This window comes from Juglans regia, chromosome 3 (genome assembly GCF_001411555.2).
Source record: "Juglans regia cultivar Chandler chromosome 3, Walnut 2.0, whole genome shotgun sequence".
NCBI classification, from domain to species: Eukaryota; Viridiplantae; Streptophyta; class Magnoliopsida; order Fagales; family Juglandaceae; genus Juglans; species Juglans regia.
The window spans coordinates 21,132,447-21,151,254 of record NC_049903.1 but is presented as its reverse complement, the minus strand read 5'-3'; the positions used below and the strand labels follow the sequence as shown (position 1 = coordinate 21,151,254).

Here is an 18,808-nt window from a genome sequence, read left to right as displayed (position 1 = left end):
ACCCTAAGAGGACATCATCCCCGGCCCATCATGCATATATATTGTAGGTGTCGTCTACTCTTTGGTAGTTTGTGCGAGATGTTTGAGAGAAACAAAAGTGGTCTCCCCAAAAATTAAACCCACAAAATCTAACTTGACCTATGTGGCCTTTGAATCCACAGCCCACCCATGCCCAAGACCAAAGCAAATCGCCGGCCTGTTAGCGGTGAACCAACTCAACAACCCTCTTGTCACCCATGGATAACCCTCAGACAAAGCCAAGAATTTTCATTCAACCCATTAGGTGCTTGAGCAGACTAGGACATGGAGACCCTTGTGAAAGAACTTTTTTTGCAGCAGTCAAGAAATGATATATATGTGTGCAGCTGTGTTAACTTACTGCAGCTTGGCAATACTCGAGTCAACCAGCTCGGTCAGCTGCAAAGGAAGCACTGATTTGATATCCAATTAGCCAGAATCAAATCATCCAACCACAGGAGTTCTTAAAACCTACACAACATGACTAATACATACTGGAAACTCATTCTTCACTTCTTAGATGATTGGCTTGGAAGAAATATCAAAAAGCCCAAGAGAAAACTATGGCAAATGGGGCATCTGTTTCAGAAAATTGTCCTATTTAAATCAGCTATTTGAAACCTCCTATACAAAAAGTCATGAAATTTATTATTATTTGAAACCAATAACAGCAAAGATTATGCAAATTGGTTACTACAGAACATCATTCAAGCACTTCAAAGTGCAGCTTGATTAAATCATTAATCAAAAGTCCTCATTGGGGGAAAAAAGAAAAACTGTAACGATCATAAAGCTGAATGATGTTCTACACCCAAACCCTCCCCTTAACCTTGGCTAACTTTCTCATTACACATGCAAAGAATGGCATACCTTCAAAGGTACAGTAAAATAGCTTATGTTGCAGTGGTGCAGCAGACTGCTTCTCTTCATTGTCATTAAGATCGAGAGCTTCCAGCAATTTTGGCCAGGATTCTGGGAACTCTCTTGGCAGGTGAAACTCCTATAATTTTCCTTGACTACGATAAAAGTCCTCCACAGCTGACTCTGCTAGAATAATAGGATTGTCAGGGCACCTTATAATTAGATTAAAACGATATGTACCAAATTCAAAAGGTGGCATTGAAAACAATATAGAGATGCAATTTACATTCATCAAAACCATTTGAATGACACACACACCAACCTCATGAAAGGGACAAGATTAGACAGAACTCTTTGCATTGACAAATGTCTTGCAAATGCCGCCTCAATAAAGAACAAAGAAAAAGAATCAAACAATATCTACCTGTTCTTTTACTACGGCTTCAGTATCATCTGACCAAGAATGAGATTCAACATACAATGTGGCTGGGGAATAAGTGGAGCCAGCTAATACCAGGATTCCAATTTCCACCCTTGATGTTAGTGGAGGCCATATTGAAATTTCCCAAACTCACTGCAAATTCTTCTTTGAGGACATTTCTTAGGCAATACATCTTCCTGGAGCTTTAGATTGACAACCAAGTCAATGCCAATAGCCTGTTCCAATATTTCCTGAGAACACAAACAATCAAGCCAAATCTGAGCACATATCATAAAGGGCATGAGTACTAGAGAGAATATGATATTTTCTTACTACTAGACAGAGAGAGAAAGTGACATTAATGTAATACTGGTTGGTCACCTAATTTGGGTTGGAGAAAAACATTAGAGAAAGATATTATCTGCCCAAAAGAGAATCAAAGAGAACAAAAGTAGTCCTTGGTGACTGGTGTATTTAACGATTGGGAAAATTAGATTAAGAGTACTATTATCTAGACAAATTGGGAAATAAACATTGTTAGAAGGAAAAAAAAATTGAAACCCAGGCCTACTAACCCTTGGGTTTTGGAAGGGTATCTTTGACATGGGGATGTTCCTTGATTGGTATTAGATGAGTTGCAGCAAAAATAGAGAACATCTAGGCTTCGTAGTAGCAAGCAAAATTCTGTTGTCCCATACTACCACAACACCTTTTTCTTCTCTTTCGATTGAAATACAAGAAGATGATCAGGGTCATAATCTTCCCAGTTTAAAAAATCCATTCCTTTTCACTTCAGTGAAGAAAACTTAATATTTAATAGATTGTAAGGCATAACAATCTCTCTTGACCACAAGGAAATTGCTCACAGCTTGATTTATTGTTAGAGGAAAACCATCAAGAATAGATCATGATTCAGCTTACGATAAGTATTTTTATTTTTATTTTATTATTATTTTCTTTTAAGTATTTTTTTAACATCTCTAATCATTAAGAAAAAATTAAAAAAATATACAACTTCAATAATAGTCACTTCTTTAATCATTAAATAAAAATAAAAAATAAAATAAAATAAAAGGAGTAATAAATGGGTAGTAAGTCTATCATTACCCTTAAATAATAACCTTTTTAAGTTTTCCTTGAAAATTCAAAGAAGAATCAATTGATTTTTGATACTATATAAAAATAAAACAGTTCAGAGTCACTATAAAAGAGAAAGGAAGAAATACAAAACCCCTACTTCATATACCAGTGAAAGGTTTCATCTATCTGCAATGGGGAGGAAAAAGAAAACTTCTCTCTTTATAGAAAATTTGGGTAGCTATTATGGTCAAAATTTTCCTGTGGACGTTTTTTTTTTTGGGTAATTTACAGCTTATCAATTTTTTTTATTATTTCTTTATAGTCAAAGTTACACTGTAGTGAAGAGAGAAAAAAAAGGGGCACCGGGACATTAGGGGTATAGTGTGTATATCTGTATATGTTCTCCTTCGTCCCTAATTCTATGGCTAATATTGGGAGATTTTGGTTGTGGATAGACGGCGTGCAATGGCATAAGTTGGTTTTCAAAATTTTTGAGTTGGTTTTCAAAATTTTTTGAGTTTGAAACCAATCTTTTAAACAAAGCTTGAACTTTTTGCTCACCTCTCAAAACCCAGAAAACGAGAAAAACAGTTTTACAAAAATAACTAATTTAGAACCAAACAAACAGAGTCTAATTAACACAAAAACAGTAAAACATAAACAACACTAATAATTCATGGCAAGCCCGACAGCTCATAGTTCAAATAGAGTGATTCTTAGCTACTTGTCACAAATCAAACAATTAAATTATCACAAATATCGAATAGACACATATATGATGAGGAACTCGTAATTTTGACTTAAAACTCGATCTACTTCAAGGAATATTCTAGCAGAGTCATGGATATTAATTGGCAAGAACTCCCAAATATATCAACAAATGATACATTAGCGGGATTATACGAGCATGACAGACGTAACTTAATTATGAACTAATAATATTGAAACATTAACGGATATAGATTTTTTTTTAGCGTCCCACCAGCTAAAAACCATTTCGCTAAATAGTAAACAAGATTGAGAGATTTCAGAACAGAAAAAAACAGATAAAAAATGGAGAAAAGTAGCAAACTTCTAAAGCTAGCCCGCATGAAAAATAATAAGAATCCAAAGTAATATGAGCTCCAACGAACAGATCAGGGACTAGACAGAAAAACCAGTTGAGAGAGGGGGCCGGATGAGACGAGATTGTCGTTAGCGACGCGGGGTACGCCAAGAATGTTAGAGAGGCGGCTGGCGATGGTTCCCATTCCCAACCCGGGGAGCCCGGTAATACCCACTGGACATTTCTATCCATGAGACCATTGCGGCGGATTAGATTATCGTCAAGCTTCTGGAGGGATAGGAGTGGCGAAAGGAGCATTGGCATCGGATATAATGGCCGGTGATAAAAGCTTCTCCTCAAATAATGAAATGGAGTAGGGCTTCGACACGAGGGAATGGCCGCCAATGGAGGGGGAGGGGAGAAAGAAGAAATTGAATTTGGGTCATGCAGTTTTAATTGCCAAAGCATAACCACGTGAAGTTCTCATATTGAAGCATTTTGACAACCAGAGTGTTGCCACGTGTAACTCCATTTCCCACAATTACGACCAACGATCACGAAGCCGCCCAGTAATCTCTACTCCAACCAGAGTCCTTGGGCGGAGTTTCTGTTTATCCTTCAAGCATCCATCCATGGTGACTTCCCTGTCTACCACACTTTCGACCTATAATCTCTACTCCAACAGGATCACCAACCCTACTTCAACACATCTGCTTCCTAGCCTATCACACAATCGCACTTTCAGACTTTCTACGATTCCCAAACACCTCAAGAAGCATTGTTTCCGTTGCCAGTTGATGATGACGATAACAACAATAATGTCATAATGATGAGGATGAGAAGGTGAAGGTTTGGTGATGGCAGCAATGACCGTGTCATTCATGTTGTTGCAAAGCAGCCAGCATTGTGGAAAGACCTTATACTACTCATCAAAGCAGGGGTGCAAAAGAATGAAAATGAAATCTGTTGAATTTTATGTTGTGGAGTCTATACTTCCCAACTAAAAAAATGGTAATGTGTCTTAATTTTGCAGCCTGCTAATAAAACTTTTTGTTTGTTTCAGAAGTTTATGCCAACCCAACCCACACTTCGTATGAGGCTTTACATTTTGTCTCAGGGGTTTCAACTACATTCACTCTTAAAGTCTATGCAAATCCCTTTTTGGTAACTCTACTAGTACTTGTGGCTTACATAAGGTTTTTGTGAAAATTAGCACTTTGTGATTGCATCTAGGAATTCTTAGTTTAGTTGTTTCTGTGACACTGCAGGTAGGTCTCAAGATAATACAGTTATATATGGAAGGTTATCGGCAAGACTGGAAGCTTTCATTTGAAACAGACACCGTGACAAGAGGTGGGTGGTATGCAAAACATCTTGTTGCAACTACTATGTCAAATTTTTTTATGATGAGATCAAAGTATCCAGTTATGTACTTTTCTTGAACTCCTAGCAACTATCAACAAAACTTGCATCCTGACTTGACTTAACGGTATTATCAACAGAACCTAGATCCATCACAACTAAATCTCCTTGGTGGCTTAAACAAGATCTCAAGGAAGCCACCAAAGAAATCTGGCAACAGTCGACTCTACACTAATGCGTAAATTGAAAACAAAAGTATAGAAATGTACAGATTATAAGGCCTGCATTCAATAAGACAGTTGGTTTAATGATCTTTATCTATTTTGGCTAAGCTTGTCAAATATGAGTTGTCTGCTGCAAGGGTAGAAAATACTTTTTTCTTAGTGAATTTTTTTTCCTATTTTTAAAACTAACAAATGGAAGTTTGTTGTTTCTTCGGCAGCAAGGTGGAATTATAGTTGCAGGTCCTGGCAAAACTAACATCTTATTCATTCACAAGGTAATTAAGTTCCTCATCATAGCGTGTCCCCTCTCTTTTGTCCTCATGCCCAGAACACGATTAATCATCAATATGACCATTGTTATATATTTCTTATTGATCAATAGTTTCCTTTTTTTCCTAAAACACAGACAAATTAACATGTATATTTTTATACTTTTTGTAACCTTATCTACATATATTTTCTTATACAATTAAGATCGGGGAGGAGTATCGAAAGACTCCACTCAAGACTTTAAAGTTCTGAGCTCTTATGCTAGATACTACTCTAAATAGATGTAAAATTTGTTTATTTCTTTTTGAGTAGGACAAAGAAGCTGGGGGTGATCCTGATATCAAAGATATTCTGCAAGCTTGTTGCTCGTGAAGAAGAAATGACGAATTTGCTGAAATTCTCTATCAGATTTTACTTAATTCACTTCTACTTTCTATTTGCACACTTAACTCATACAAACACAACAACCCATTCTGTTTCTATTTGAACAGTGAGTACTTCAGGTTTATGGAGTGATCTGGAATGCTTACAAATAATATTTTTCTTAAAAAAAGACCGAGAAATGTAAACAACACCTTGACATTACACAAAACACCCTAACAATAAGCAAATCCTGATCCAGCCACGTATGCTGCTTGTTTCTTCAGTTGCAAGAGTGAAATCGTAGACAGGGGTATGACATACGGCTTCTTGCGAGAGAGAAATTCTTGTGACACACATTTCATTGTAGGCCGAGACTTTGGCTGAGTGTGAAGGCATGCAAATGCTACTGTAGCAACAAGCAAAATGTCCTGTGCAACTAGACGATTTGGAGGTGGCAGGCGTTGGTCTAATATTTCATTTAGCATCATATTTTGAGATGATGATGATGATGATGATGATGATAATGAGGACAAGAGTTCTCCTGGATGTCTTCCCATTAATACTTCTACTGCCACCACACCGAAGCTATATACATCACATTTTTCAGTAACTGTCATCGTATAGGCAAACTCTATAGAGAAAGAAAAAACGATGAGAACAACTAAATATAGTCAATGAAGAGTAATACATCTAATTAATTTGATAATTAGTAACAGTAAATTATTGAATGAAGAATAATATTTGATCAAGTTATTAATAATAATCTTTAGTTTTCAAAATACAAATCGTTTAAATAAAGACGTGACAACTTCATTATATAATATTCTAAAAAATAAACAAAGTTCACTAAAATGGGTTCTAGCTTCATTTTTTTTTTTTTTGCTTAGAGGATATAATTGAATCTAAATTTTTTTATAAATTTGTAAAAAATAATAATTTATTTGAAATATCTTAAATAAAATATTTAGAAATTGATATCTTGGATTATTCAGCCTGCTCGCACATTATTCGGATCTAGGACTAGTATTATTCTAAATCATGAAATTTTGACTATAGGAAGCTACTATATTATTATATTATTGCTAATTGAAAACTATTCCTACATAGTTTCATTATGCACTCTCCAAATGTATTATTATTAAATAATATATGCGATTATAATAAACATATAATTAAATGAAGAACACATATATCTAATTAAATTTATAATTTAAGATTATTGGGATTTTAGATTTTATTAGATGTCTTTTTAGTTTTATCAACTTAATATCTTTCAAGTTTAATTGGTGATAAAGATTCATAAATTGTAAATTTGATAAAAAAAAAAAAAAGTAAAGAAAAATAATATTTAAAACTGTTTAGATACTGACTAATGGAATAATTGTATTCAATATTCTTAATTAAATAATTTAAATGACATTGTTGGAGTCCAAATAATCAATTAACAATTTACCTGGGGCAATGTAACCATAAGTGCCAGCAACCAATGTTTGATTGGAGGAGTCAGGATCAAGGAGTTTAGCAGTTCCAAAGTCAGATATAAAACCTTGAAATTCAGAGTTCAGCAAAATGTTGTTGGATGATATATCTCTATGAACAATTGTTGGGATGCATTCATGATGCATGTATGATAAGGCGTGTGCTGTGCCTTTGATGATGTTTACCCTCTTGCTCCAATCCAGTTCCATAGCTTCATCAACATTTCTTAGGACACAAAATAGGCTTCCCCTTTCCATGTACTCATAAATTAAAAATCTGCATTCTTTATGTACACAGAACCCAAGCAGCTTCACAATATTTCGATGTCTTATCTCTGTTAACACCCTCACCTCATTTATAAAACTCCTATAGAAACCTAGATTCTCAGCCTCTCTCTGATGAAGTTTCTTTAAGGCAACCACATTTCCGCTTGGTAATTCTGCTCTGTAAACGCTACCATAACCACCAGTTCCAATGCAATATCTGATATCAAAATCCTCAGTTGCTTCAATAATGTCTTCATATGCAATATGTCCGTCATAATTCCATATCGAGAATATGTTTCCATTCTTTGATCCCTTAGACTCAATCTGGTTTTTCTTGAACATGCGACGGGACAAGAAAATACCCCCTCCAATAAACAGGAATCCGAGGAAAATGGTGATGGGTAAAAAAGTTTTTATTTCGGTTATGACTGATTTTTTACCTTTTGGGCATGGAGGGAATATCTTGATTTGACTGCTTAAATCCTTATTGCCATTTGATGTGTTGGGGGTATGATACCGAGCATAACAGTCTGGAATTTGACCCTCCAAAGAATTATGTGATAAGTCAAGTGTATATATACCAGTGAGAGAAGATGGAATGTTGCCCGTAAGATTATTGTAGCTAAGATCCAAGGTCGATAGAGGGACAATCATCCCAAGTGCGCTAGGTATTTCTCCACTAATAAAGTTATGGCTAAGGTTAAGGTAGCTCAAATCTTTAAGCATCTTTATTTCAGGAGGGATGGATACATTGATTTTATTCCGAGAAAGGTCCAAATATTTCAAATTAATCAAATGACCCAAAGTGGAAGGGATTGGACCGACGAGCATGTTCGAAGAAAGGTATAAAAAGGTCAGATTTTTCAGCAACCCTATCTCGGGGGGAATGGATCCATTGATTTGATTCTGACCAAGGTATAAAGATTCCAAATTAGCTAATTGACCCAGAGTGGAAGGGATTGGACCGACAAGCATGTTCGAATAAAGGTATAAAGAGGTTAGATTTTTCAGCATCCCTATCTCGGGGGGAATGGATCCATTGATTTTGTTCTGACCAAGGTATAAATATTTCAAATTAATCAAATGGCCCAAAGTGGAAGGGATTGGACCGACGAGCATGTTCGAATAAAGGTATAAAGAGGTTAGATTTTTCAGCAACCCTATCTCGGGGGGAATGGATCCATTGATTTTATTCTGACCAAAGTTTAAATATTCCAAATTAATCAAATGACCCAAAGTGGAAGGGATTGGACCGACGAGCATGTTCGAAGAAAGGTATAAAGAGGTTAGATTTTTCAGCATTCCTATCTCGGGAGGAATAGATCCATTGATTTTGTTCTGACAAAGGTCTAAATTTTCCAAATTAGGTAAATGGCCCAAAGTGGAAGGGATTGGACCGACGAGCATGTTGAAACTAAGACTTAAATAGACCAAGTTCTTTAGGATCCCTATCTCAAGTGGGATACGCCCCGTAAGGGAGTTCGATCTAAGATCAAGACTGACTAGATTTGGGAAGAAAGAGAAGTTGAGTTTGATTAACTGACCTCCCAAACCTTGATAAAATCTATCGATGGTTGTGATGCTTCCATCAGCATTGCAAGTAATACCATCCCAGTGGCATGCACTTGAATAATTACTACTGGCTTGGGCATGAGTAGTGGACGGCCACCAACCAGTCTCCTGCAAAGCCTTGGCTTGTTTAAGTTGAAAGGCATGAGATGACCCAGATGCAGCAACAACAAGCTGCTGAAGTGCATTATCCAAACACTTTCCGCATAATAAGATCCAGATAGCCCATATCGCTAGTATCGGTATGGAAATAGAAAGGGAGGTTGTTGCCATTTTAATTTATGAGTAAGTAATGATGGATTAGTACTAGGCTAGACTTTAATATATAAGAAAAGATGATCTCAAGCTAGGCTGGCCTGTGAAATAATTGAACGAATCAAGTTGGAAATTTCCATGAAATGAATATTCATCCTAGCCTGAATTGAAATTTCCTTTTGAAAGCCAATACATTTATTCCTTGAAATCGACCCTCAAGACTTGTCCTACATGCATGCGACGACTCATTGACTAATATTCATGTATTAATTATATATAGGTCCGGCTATTTAATTTGGTGAATTGATCTTATATATATATATAGTTTCAACACAGTACTAATACTGAATTTAAAGTGTATTATTGCATCTTAACGACGTACATGATGATGTGATTAAATAATACTAATAGTTGAATCTTGGCGCAATAATTGAATAATTTTTATTTTCTCAAACTATAAATTAGGGGATTTTCAATGTTTTTTTATATGGCCCCTTGGATGACGGTATAGGATGGATAATGAATGAGTACATGCACTGATCTAAATTAGTTTTGAAACACTTTATTGTCAGGAAGACTTGTAATTTTATAACTTCAATTAATCAAATTTAACTCCAATTAAATTGAGTAAATTGTACTAATATTATTATCAAAGATCACTTTGATGGATGTGGAGACTTTTCTCACCCAACTCCACGTTTGGGACGGATGAGAAAAAGGTTAAGAACAGGTGGTAGTGATACTTCCTTTTGCTTTTTCTTGAATAATGCTGTCAGCCTTTTCCTCAATATTTTTTTTTTTTTTTTTTGTCTAAGCAATTAAGCACGCATTTCGCTGATAAAATAGACAGTGAGATATATTAAAAGGAGTAGTAGTGTTAAGAAAGTAAATAAAAGAAAATTACAAGGTTCATTTGCTTATTACAAATTTTGAAAAACCTAATCAATTTCTCCAAAAAATATGAAACTCTCTTCTAACCTTTTAATTTTAATTGATATATTTTAATTTTAGAGAAAAATATTTAGTTGATATCTACAAAAAGTTGCAGGAACTATACTCATTTGTTTTTATCGATAAAATGAGATGAATTAAAATTAAAAATTAAATAATATATTATTATAATATATTTTTTTAATATTATTTTTATTTAAAAAATTGAAAAATTGATTTATTTATTTTGTTTTATATAAAAATTTAATAAAATTATAATAATTAGTTGAAATGAAATAATTGACAGAAGTTGTGATCGAAAACAAACGAGACCGAACAAATGAAATAAAAATTATAATAATTAATATCTCTTTTGTGACTTTTTAATAAGAAAAAAAAACCTAAAAAACCAATTATTTGGGATATAAATATCTCTTTCTGTGCTTGGTTTAATGGTGATAATAATTAATGGTTAGTTAAGTGCATGCGTTCTTCAAAATTTGATTATATATGTAAAAGGGAACAAAATAAAGAGTTTTGAGTTTCGGAATTGTCTGTTTGACGAGTGATATTTGCGTTAATTCTTTACATTTTTCTTTGTTGTTTTATTATTTTAGAGTCCTTGTAATGAAGAAGAAATGTTTCACACCACTGACATATATATAATAATAAGATTTTAATTAGTTGAAATGATTGGACAAGAACCAAAACTCATTTAGAAAAATTATTGCTCGACGTATTGTTTGGTCTGGAGGCAGGGAATCAAAATTTCCACGTCATAAATTGCTGAGGTCGAGGTCGAGGTTTAATCTTTCAGTTCCGCTATGTACAGTCGCCAGCTGCAGTCGCAGTGCAGTCGGCTGATGTGGCAGCTGTTACAAAATAAAAATTAAAAGCTTAAAAATTAAAAAAAAAAAAAAACAGAGGGCAGTGCATTTCGGATTCCGCTTTGCTTCTCCGCTTCTCGTCTTCTTCCTCTGATTTGGTGATTTGTGCTTCTCTTCAGCCAGAAACTTTCTTCGGCGATTTTCTCTGAATGCTACTAGAAACTGACGGCGATTTGCATGTTTTACTCGAACTATCATTTATTTTTCACTTTCAATTCAACGTTAAGTTTGCATAAGAAAAACTTAAAAAAAAAAAAGTGGGTCCAAAGTCTATGCTGAAGTGTTAGGGAGGACCCAAATTTCTATCGTAAATAGAAGGCATTTTGCTGGTACATGCTACAGATGTGAGCATGCGACAAAGCCAAGGAACATATTCTGCTTGGTCGTCAGGTGTGTAATGGTTCCCTTTGTTTTTGTGGCTCAGGTTGGGGTGCCAATGATCATTGACATGCTTTCTCAATTAAGTGCATACAATAAGTAAATGATCCAGAACTACTTGAACTAGTAGAAATGGAGATCCGTGCGTGGTATGATTTTGTTGTGTTTTAACGCTCATGATGCTCTCTGAATTTAGATTTTCTACTTGTGTTTCTTATGAATGAATGAATATGTTGTGAGTAAGCGTCGATGTGTTCAGTTAGATGAACAATTTTGCAAGGCTGCTGAACTTTTACTAATTTCCCGGGGACTAATTGTCATGTATTTGAGGTTCTGCTTTGTCTTGCCTTATAGGGGACAGAGGAAGCACTTGGGAGGAAGGTATTTTAAACTAACGGATGGTGTGAATTAATACTTTACTCATACTGTGAGCCAGCTTGACAAGCCTTTCTTGGTACCAATATTGAGTCTTTGAGTTTAAGAAGATTCATAAGCTATTATATGTACCGTCCTTTTCTTTTTAAAAAAATCGTTAGCTAATGCAGTAATATGCATGTGTGGAAATCATGTTTATGCTCTTGAAAGATAATGTATATTTGGGTAAGAGGAAGTCTTCTACCTCCTTTACATTGCACTGGATCGATATAGCTCCTTTTGTCTCAGCAACTCTTTTTTTAGTGAGCTTTTGACATGGCAATATGGCAAGCAAGCTATGCAAGTGATGTCAAATTAATGGTTGGAAGATATCTAACGATCTTATCTGGATTGTCTAAGTTCTACTGTTAGGTTTGAAAACTCTTATATTTCTCAAGTAACATTGTGTTTTCCCTTTATGGCTTATTTACTAGTTCAAAGTCTGAGATTGTGGAAATTCTTACATATTGCCAATTGTTGGTTTAACAGGGTAAATAATTATTTTAATAGAATGTAGTAGAACAGTTCATGCAAGGGTGGGTAATCTAAAAATTATTGGTACTTTTGGTGAATATAGAATGAGCTTGCCACTTCTTGGAGATGCATGCAACGTGATAGAGCTGAGTTGTAGTAAATGGAAAATAGATTAGGTATTAGGTCAGAAATTTCTTGGCAGTGCAAATTATTCCAAGTTGTTCTTCGATTTGTTAGGAAAAGGAACGAGTGACAAAAAAACTCATATTAGCTGCATGAGGTTGGCATTTTGCTGTCCATGTGTAGATGTTGTATTTATCCTCTAGTGCCCTGGATTTTCTGTTATCTTTGATTGGTTCCTCCACACTAGAAGGAATAAGTAAAAGTTTAGGCCGGTTCAAGTCTGCATAAAAAAAAAAAGGAAACTCCAATGCCATTTTGGCTAGTTTAAATCCAAATTCATTTGAAGGTCCATTGATATTGTGGAAAAGAAGATGCCAATTATATTGCAACAGGGGGCAACAAGAGTTTCAGCTGGTAAAAGACTTATGAATTGTGTTAATTGGCATAACTTTAAGATAATTACATCGCACCCTCCTTACATAGATAAAAAGAACCTTCTGCAACTTTCATGTATGCATGTCTACAAAATAAATTAATCTGCGAATTTGAGTATCCATGTCCACTACAAAGAATTTTTACCCCTCCAACAACTTCAAAGCAGTTTCAACGAGTGAGTGAATTGTTGTGCTGTGCCGATTAATTCCAATAGTATCGGAGAAAATATTAAAGCTTTCAAGCTCTGCTTTGGTCTGCAAGAGAGCCTCCAACACCTTCTCCATCCCCAAATTCTTGAAAATACGAACATTTGTTACATTATCTCTCATCATCCATATCACCAACTCTATGGTAAACCTCCTTATTCTTGAAATTTTAATTGGTGGATAGTGGTGCTACTTCAGAATGTGGACTAATTTATCACCCAATTCAGCCTCAGTTCCTTCTCTCTCAAACATGATGCTCGACTCTTGAGAAGTCATGAATTCAAAAGCATGTGCTGCTAGTCCTAGCATGACTTCCTGTAATTTATTCTCGTCTAACATGATTGCCCGAAGCACCTGCAATAGGAAAGGGAAATCATTTAATGTGTAGTGAAGGTATGTATCATGCTTACAGTATTGAAAATTGTATATGAAAGCTTGTATTATGGTGCCCCTCCTGACAAAACATAAACATTAGGGGAGAAGAAAATGTTGTTGAACTATGGTTATTGTAGAAAACACTTACTGTAGGTGCTGCGGCTGTTACCCCCTTTAAGTGGTTGAAGCAATTTGCACAACTGTACGAGCACAAATTTCTTAGAACCCTTGCTGAATTTATACGAAGTAACGGGAATTCCAGTGCACCAAGAAGTCTTACCAGAGCACGCATCTTCAAAATACGATACCCTAGGAGGCTAGGGTTAGGGCTAACTGGTTTCGGAATGAACGGAACTAGGGCGGGCTATGTAGGGTTTGAGATAGGAAAACTGAGGAAGACGACGTAACGCTATGGCTGAAGACGAAGGCGGCGATTTGTGGTCTCAGAGCAGCGATTTGTGGGCTCAGACTTCCATCAGTCGGCAGAGGGAGGGAGGGCGGTGAGTTCAAGGGGAGGGACGTGCCGTCGAGGTTTCTTCGGTGCTTCCAGAGGATGGACTCGTGGTCTTCGACAGGATGCGCTTCGTGGAAGGATCGAGAGTGGGAGTTCTTGAGGCGAAGAGGAAATGCAGAGAGGGAAGGACTGAGAAAGAGAGGGAACGCAGAGGGAGGGAATGAAATGAAAAAAAAAAATTTGAGGGAAGCTTGGTGGAGTGAAACGGTTCGTTTTCATTTTGCCACATCAATAGCCGTTTACGCGACGCTTAAATGAGTCGACTGAATATAGAATTTTTCTTAATCTTTAGTTATTATTTTTTAATAATACTAGAGAGAAGTTATTATAGCAGTGCACACTTTACACTCACTGCGTGGTTACTTTTAGTTGATTATTTTCAACACTCATTTAGAAAGATGTGTGGTCTAAATAATGTCACATCATATGTGTAAAATAGATACTCCCAATAGTGACTTCTATCTATATTTATTCTTTATTTTTTAATTCTAATCACTTGTCGACATGCTTTTGTTCCAGGCTAGCAAGAAGAAAAGACTTTTGCATTGACCCATCAAACACTTCAGACGTGGAGACTACTCTCACCCAACCCTATGTTTGGAAAATAAATGAGAGAAAAAAAATTAAAGGTCTAGAACAGGTGGTAGACTGATAGTGAGGCTTACTTTTGCTTCTTACATTTCCTCCACAGAGAATAAGAAGATGTTTAGGGAATAAAATGAGATTAAAAATATGTAAATAGTAATGAAATTATTTGTAAATAGTAGTAAAATTATTTGAGTTATGATATTTTATAGAATTTTGAAAAAAAATATTATAAAATTAAAATATTTTAGAATATAATTTTTTAATATTATATTAATTTTTTTTAAGATTTGAAAAAATTAAATTCTTTTTTATATTTTGTTTAAGAGTTTGAAAAATTTGTAATAATTATTTTTAAGAAGTTGTAATGACTAGTTTGAAAGTGTTTGTGTTTAAATGACATTTGAGAAGAAAATGAGATGAAATGAGGTGAGATAAAAAACATCACCAAACATCCACTAAGTCGTTCCCACAATACATTGATTCCTTGAAATCGATCCTCAAGACTTGTCCTACATGCATGCGACGGCTCATTGACTTGTCCGGCTATTTGGTGAATTGATGTTATATATAGTTTCAACACAGTACTGCTACTGAATTTAAAGTGTATTATTTCATCTTAACGTACATGATGTGATTAAATAATACTAATAGTTACATTTGCAATTTGTGGAGGACGTCATTGTCAAGTTTTTAACTATTTTCTATTTTACTTTTCAAATTTAACTCCAATTAAATTAATTAAATTGTACTAATATTTAATTTATTCACACAGCCAATAATATTTGAAAAAATGATTGCTCGACATATTTGTACTAATATTTGAAAAAATGATTGCTTGACATATTATTTCGTCTTTACCTTTTAGTTATGATCACTTAACGACGAGAAAAGACTTCCATACTTACCCCATCAAAGACTTCAATCAATTTGGAGACTTTTCTCACCTAATCTTAGAGCACTCTCGATAATTTCTTCATCTTATTCTTTAAAATATATTATTAAAATTGATTTATTTATTTTATTTTATATAAAAATTTGATAAAATTATAATAATTATATGAGATGAGATGAGATCAATTAAAAAAAATTGTGAAAACAAACGAGACCGAACAAATGAAATAAAAATTATAATAAATATCTCTTTTTCGTGACTTTTTTTAATAAGAAAAAAAATCCAACAACCAATTATTTGGGATAACAAAAATCTAAATTAGTTTTGAAACACTTTATTGTCAGGAAGAGTACTTGTAATTTTATAACTTCAATTAATCAAATTTAACTCCAAACGTGCTATTATTATTTTGTTAAGATTTTTGTGTCAATAATTTATTCATATAGTGCATAATAATAAGATTTAATTAGTTGAAAAGATTGGACAAGATACAGAACTTCGATTGGAAAAATTATTGTTCGAAGTATTGTTTGGTCTGGAGGTAGGGAATCAAAATTTCCACGTCATAAATTGTTTAGTCTTTACTCCTTACTTTTTAGTTCTAATCACTTGGCGACGAGCTTTTCTTCTTGGCTAGCAAGTAGAAAAGACTTTTGCATTGACCCAACAAAGACTTCAGACGTGGAGACTTCTCTCACCCAACCCTACGTTTGGGGCGGATGATAAAAAGGTCCAAATTTATCAATACAAATAGAAATTAGAAAAAAAAATATTGAGAAAGAATAAAATTAAAGGTCAAGAACAGGTGGTAGACCGGTAGTAAGGCTTACTTTTGCTTCTTCCATTTCCTCCACAGATAATACGGATATGTTTGGGAAATGAAATGAGATTAAAAATTTATAAATAATAATGAAATAATTTATAAATAGTAATAAAATTATTTGAGTTATGATGTTTTATAGAATTTTAAAAAATATATTATAAAATTAAAATATTTTAGAATATAATTTTTTAATATTATATTAACTGTTTTGAGATTTGAAAAAGTTGAATTCTTTTTTATATTTTGTTCGAAAGTTTGGAAAAATAGTAATAATATTTTGAAAAAGTTGTAATGATTAGTTTGAAAGTGTTTGTGTTTGAATTACATTTGGGAAGGAAATGAGATTGAATGAGATGAGATGAAAAACATCACCAAACATCCACTAAGTCGTTCCCACAAAGGCGCCAACTGTTAATGTATAAATTTGAACAAGAGCCCAAAACAGGAGGAAAGGGTCATCTCGACCCACGATAGTAGATTGAGGCTTCGATGGTGCAATCAAAAAATTCACAATGGTGGTTTGGGTGTCGATACAACGTTTAAACGTTCATCCATGGGGAATAAACAATAGCTAAATATATATATGTATGAGAGAGAGAGAGAGAGAGAGAGAGAGAGAGAGAGAGAGAGAGAGAGAGAGAAGGATTTATGTGGTCCGGCATAAAAGCCTACATCTACAAGTTATTCTAGGGGTAAAATCCACTAAACTTGATGTTTGTAGAATCTCTCATAGCCTCACCTATTTCTCAATACAATAGATAAAATTAGAGTTTTTAGAGGTTGAAGAAGATGTCATCCTCCATAAGAGTGAAGATTTTAGGGATCTCTGTGCGTAGTCCAGTCTCTCTCAAATATGAGGAGATGCTCTCCCTTTATAGAGGTCCATTTCCTTCTTTGGAGTAATTGAGTTAGACTTGCCTTATGAAATCCTTTCCTTTTAGTAATAGACTCTTCATAGGCTCGACCCAGCTCATTTTATATCCAACACATGGCTTTGTCGGTGTGTGGGACCCATGTACAATGGCTATTGGGGTGGGGTGGGTTAGATAAGAAGATATCGAGTTTTCTGATACTGCGCATTTCGCCATCAGAAGTGTGGTTGTGCAGCAGTGCGTATCAGCGTGACGTGCACATGACATGTTTTCGCGTTGGCGTCCCATAAGAGGAGATTTAGGAGTTTTGGGCAGAGAGAGTTTTGAGGATTGGGAATGAAAAAGGATGAAAGGAAGTTTCACCTTCCTTAACATTTTGAATCTAAGCCATAAGAGATTGAAGCATTCATCCTTAATTTGGGGTTCTTGAGCTACTAAATCCGAGAGGGTAGCAAGAAGTAAACTAGTTCAGTTTTGCATTCATATCCAAGGCCCACTCTAGGAATACAACTGGCATAGTAAAGCCACACCTGCAATAAGAATCTCTACTCGGATATAACTTACAATCAGTTGGATTACAAAATCTTTGCAAACATCCCATCCAACAAAACCTTTGTGAAGTAAGAATCCCTACTTGTCACAACCCAGTAAGTAACTTTAGTCACAAAAATTTTGTAAAATAATTTTTTATTTCACACGTCCTTAAATTATCTCAATAGCAGCTAAAATCTCTAATAATTTTAGAACTTGGTTTCTTTTACTCCAACCTCTCGTTGTTGAACTTGTCTTGCATCACACGGATCTCTATTATTGTGTTTTGTGTTGTTCTTGGCGAGCACTCCAAGAAAGGCTTTTCTTCTTAAAGCTACAAAAACTTTTTTCCTCCCTTAGCGTACTCAACTCAGGTCTCAATCTCTGAATGGATAACTGTAGCAACCAATTTTTTGTTCTTTGAATAGTCCCTATGTTGATCAAGCACTTTTTGAAATTTAAAATCACAATCCTGTGAAAATCTACACCCCTATAATCCGAAAAGTTAGCAAATCCAAAAATCCGACTACGAATCGACTCCGCTCTAGCTTTGGTGTCGGATTTCTTTTCCCTTAAAAAGTTGGATTTGGAGTCGACTTCGCTTTGACTCCGGCTTAGACTCCAATATTATACATATGTTATAAAAAATATATATGTATTTTTCTATACATTTGTCATTATAACTTATATAGTTAGTTAAATTCATTAATAGTATGAGCTAATTATTATAAAATAATATATTTATACTATAACATAGACTAAATTGACTAATAATAGTTTAATATATGACAAATGTAAACATCATACTAATGTATAACAAACTAATGTAATAACTTGTAATATTAATGTATAAAGACTAATTGCAATACTAATATATAATAACACTAGTATAATAACATATAATACTAAGTACAAGTCTATAATAGGAATTAGTTAGACATTAGTATAAAATATTATAATGAGCTAATAACATATAATAGGATAGTACAATAACATGTAATTAGACACTAGTTAAATAGTAATGGTTAATCAATACTAACAATTAAACTTAAGGCAGGTTTGGGGGGTGAGATGAGAATTTTATATTTTGTTTGAGAGTTTAAAATACTGTGTTTTAGTATTATTATTGTTTTGAGATTTGAAAAAGGTGAAT

The 18,808-nt window shown here is 34.4% G+C and overlaps 1 protein-coding gene and 1 long non-coding RNA gene across 2 annotated transcripts; both read right to left on the bottom strand.

Moving 5' to 3' along the window:
• Positions 1–378: 378 nt before the first annotated feature.
• Positions 379–2,229, bottom strand: LOC118347949. The gene is made up of 3 exons (XR_004801156.1): positions 1,304–2,229; positions 889–1,062; positions 379–417 (listed from the first exon to the last, which is right to left on the bottom strand). It is a non-coding gene; the product is annotated as an uncharacterized LOC118347949 (long non-coding RNA).
• A 3,452-nt stretch (positions 2,230–5,681) lies between these two features.
• On the bottom strand, positions 5,682–9,231 carry LOC108985210 (probable leucine-rich repeat receptor-like protein kinase At1g35710). The gene is made up of 2 exons (XM_018957414.2): positions 7,098–9,231; positions 5,682–6,275 (listed from the first exon to the last, which is right to left on the bottom strand). Exons 1-2 carry the CDS (start codon positions 9,229–9,231, stop codon positions 5,878–5,880), a joined length of 2,532 nt encoding a protein of 843 aa, XP_018812959.2. The 3' UTR covers positions 5,682–5,877.
• Between the last annotated feature and the right edge of the window lie 9,577 nt (positions 9,232–18,808).

Excerpts from the sequence above, each read along its gene's own strand:
- LOC108985210 (XM_018957414.2), bottom strand. The coding sequence starts at position 9,231 with ATGGCAACAACCTCCCTTTCTATTTCCATACCGATACTAGCGATATGG. Across the intron at positions 6,276-7,097 it reads TTATGGTTACATTGCCCCAG|AGTTTGCCTATACGATGACA; the intron begins GTAAATTGTTAA and ends CTTTCTCTATAG.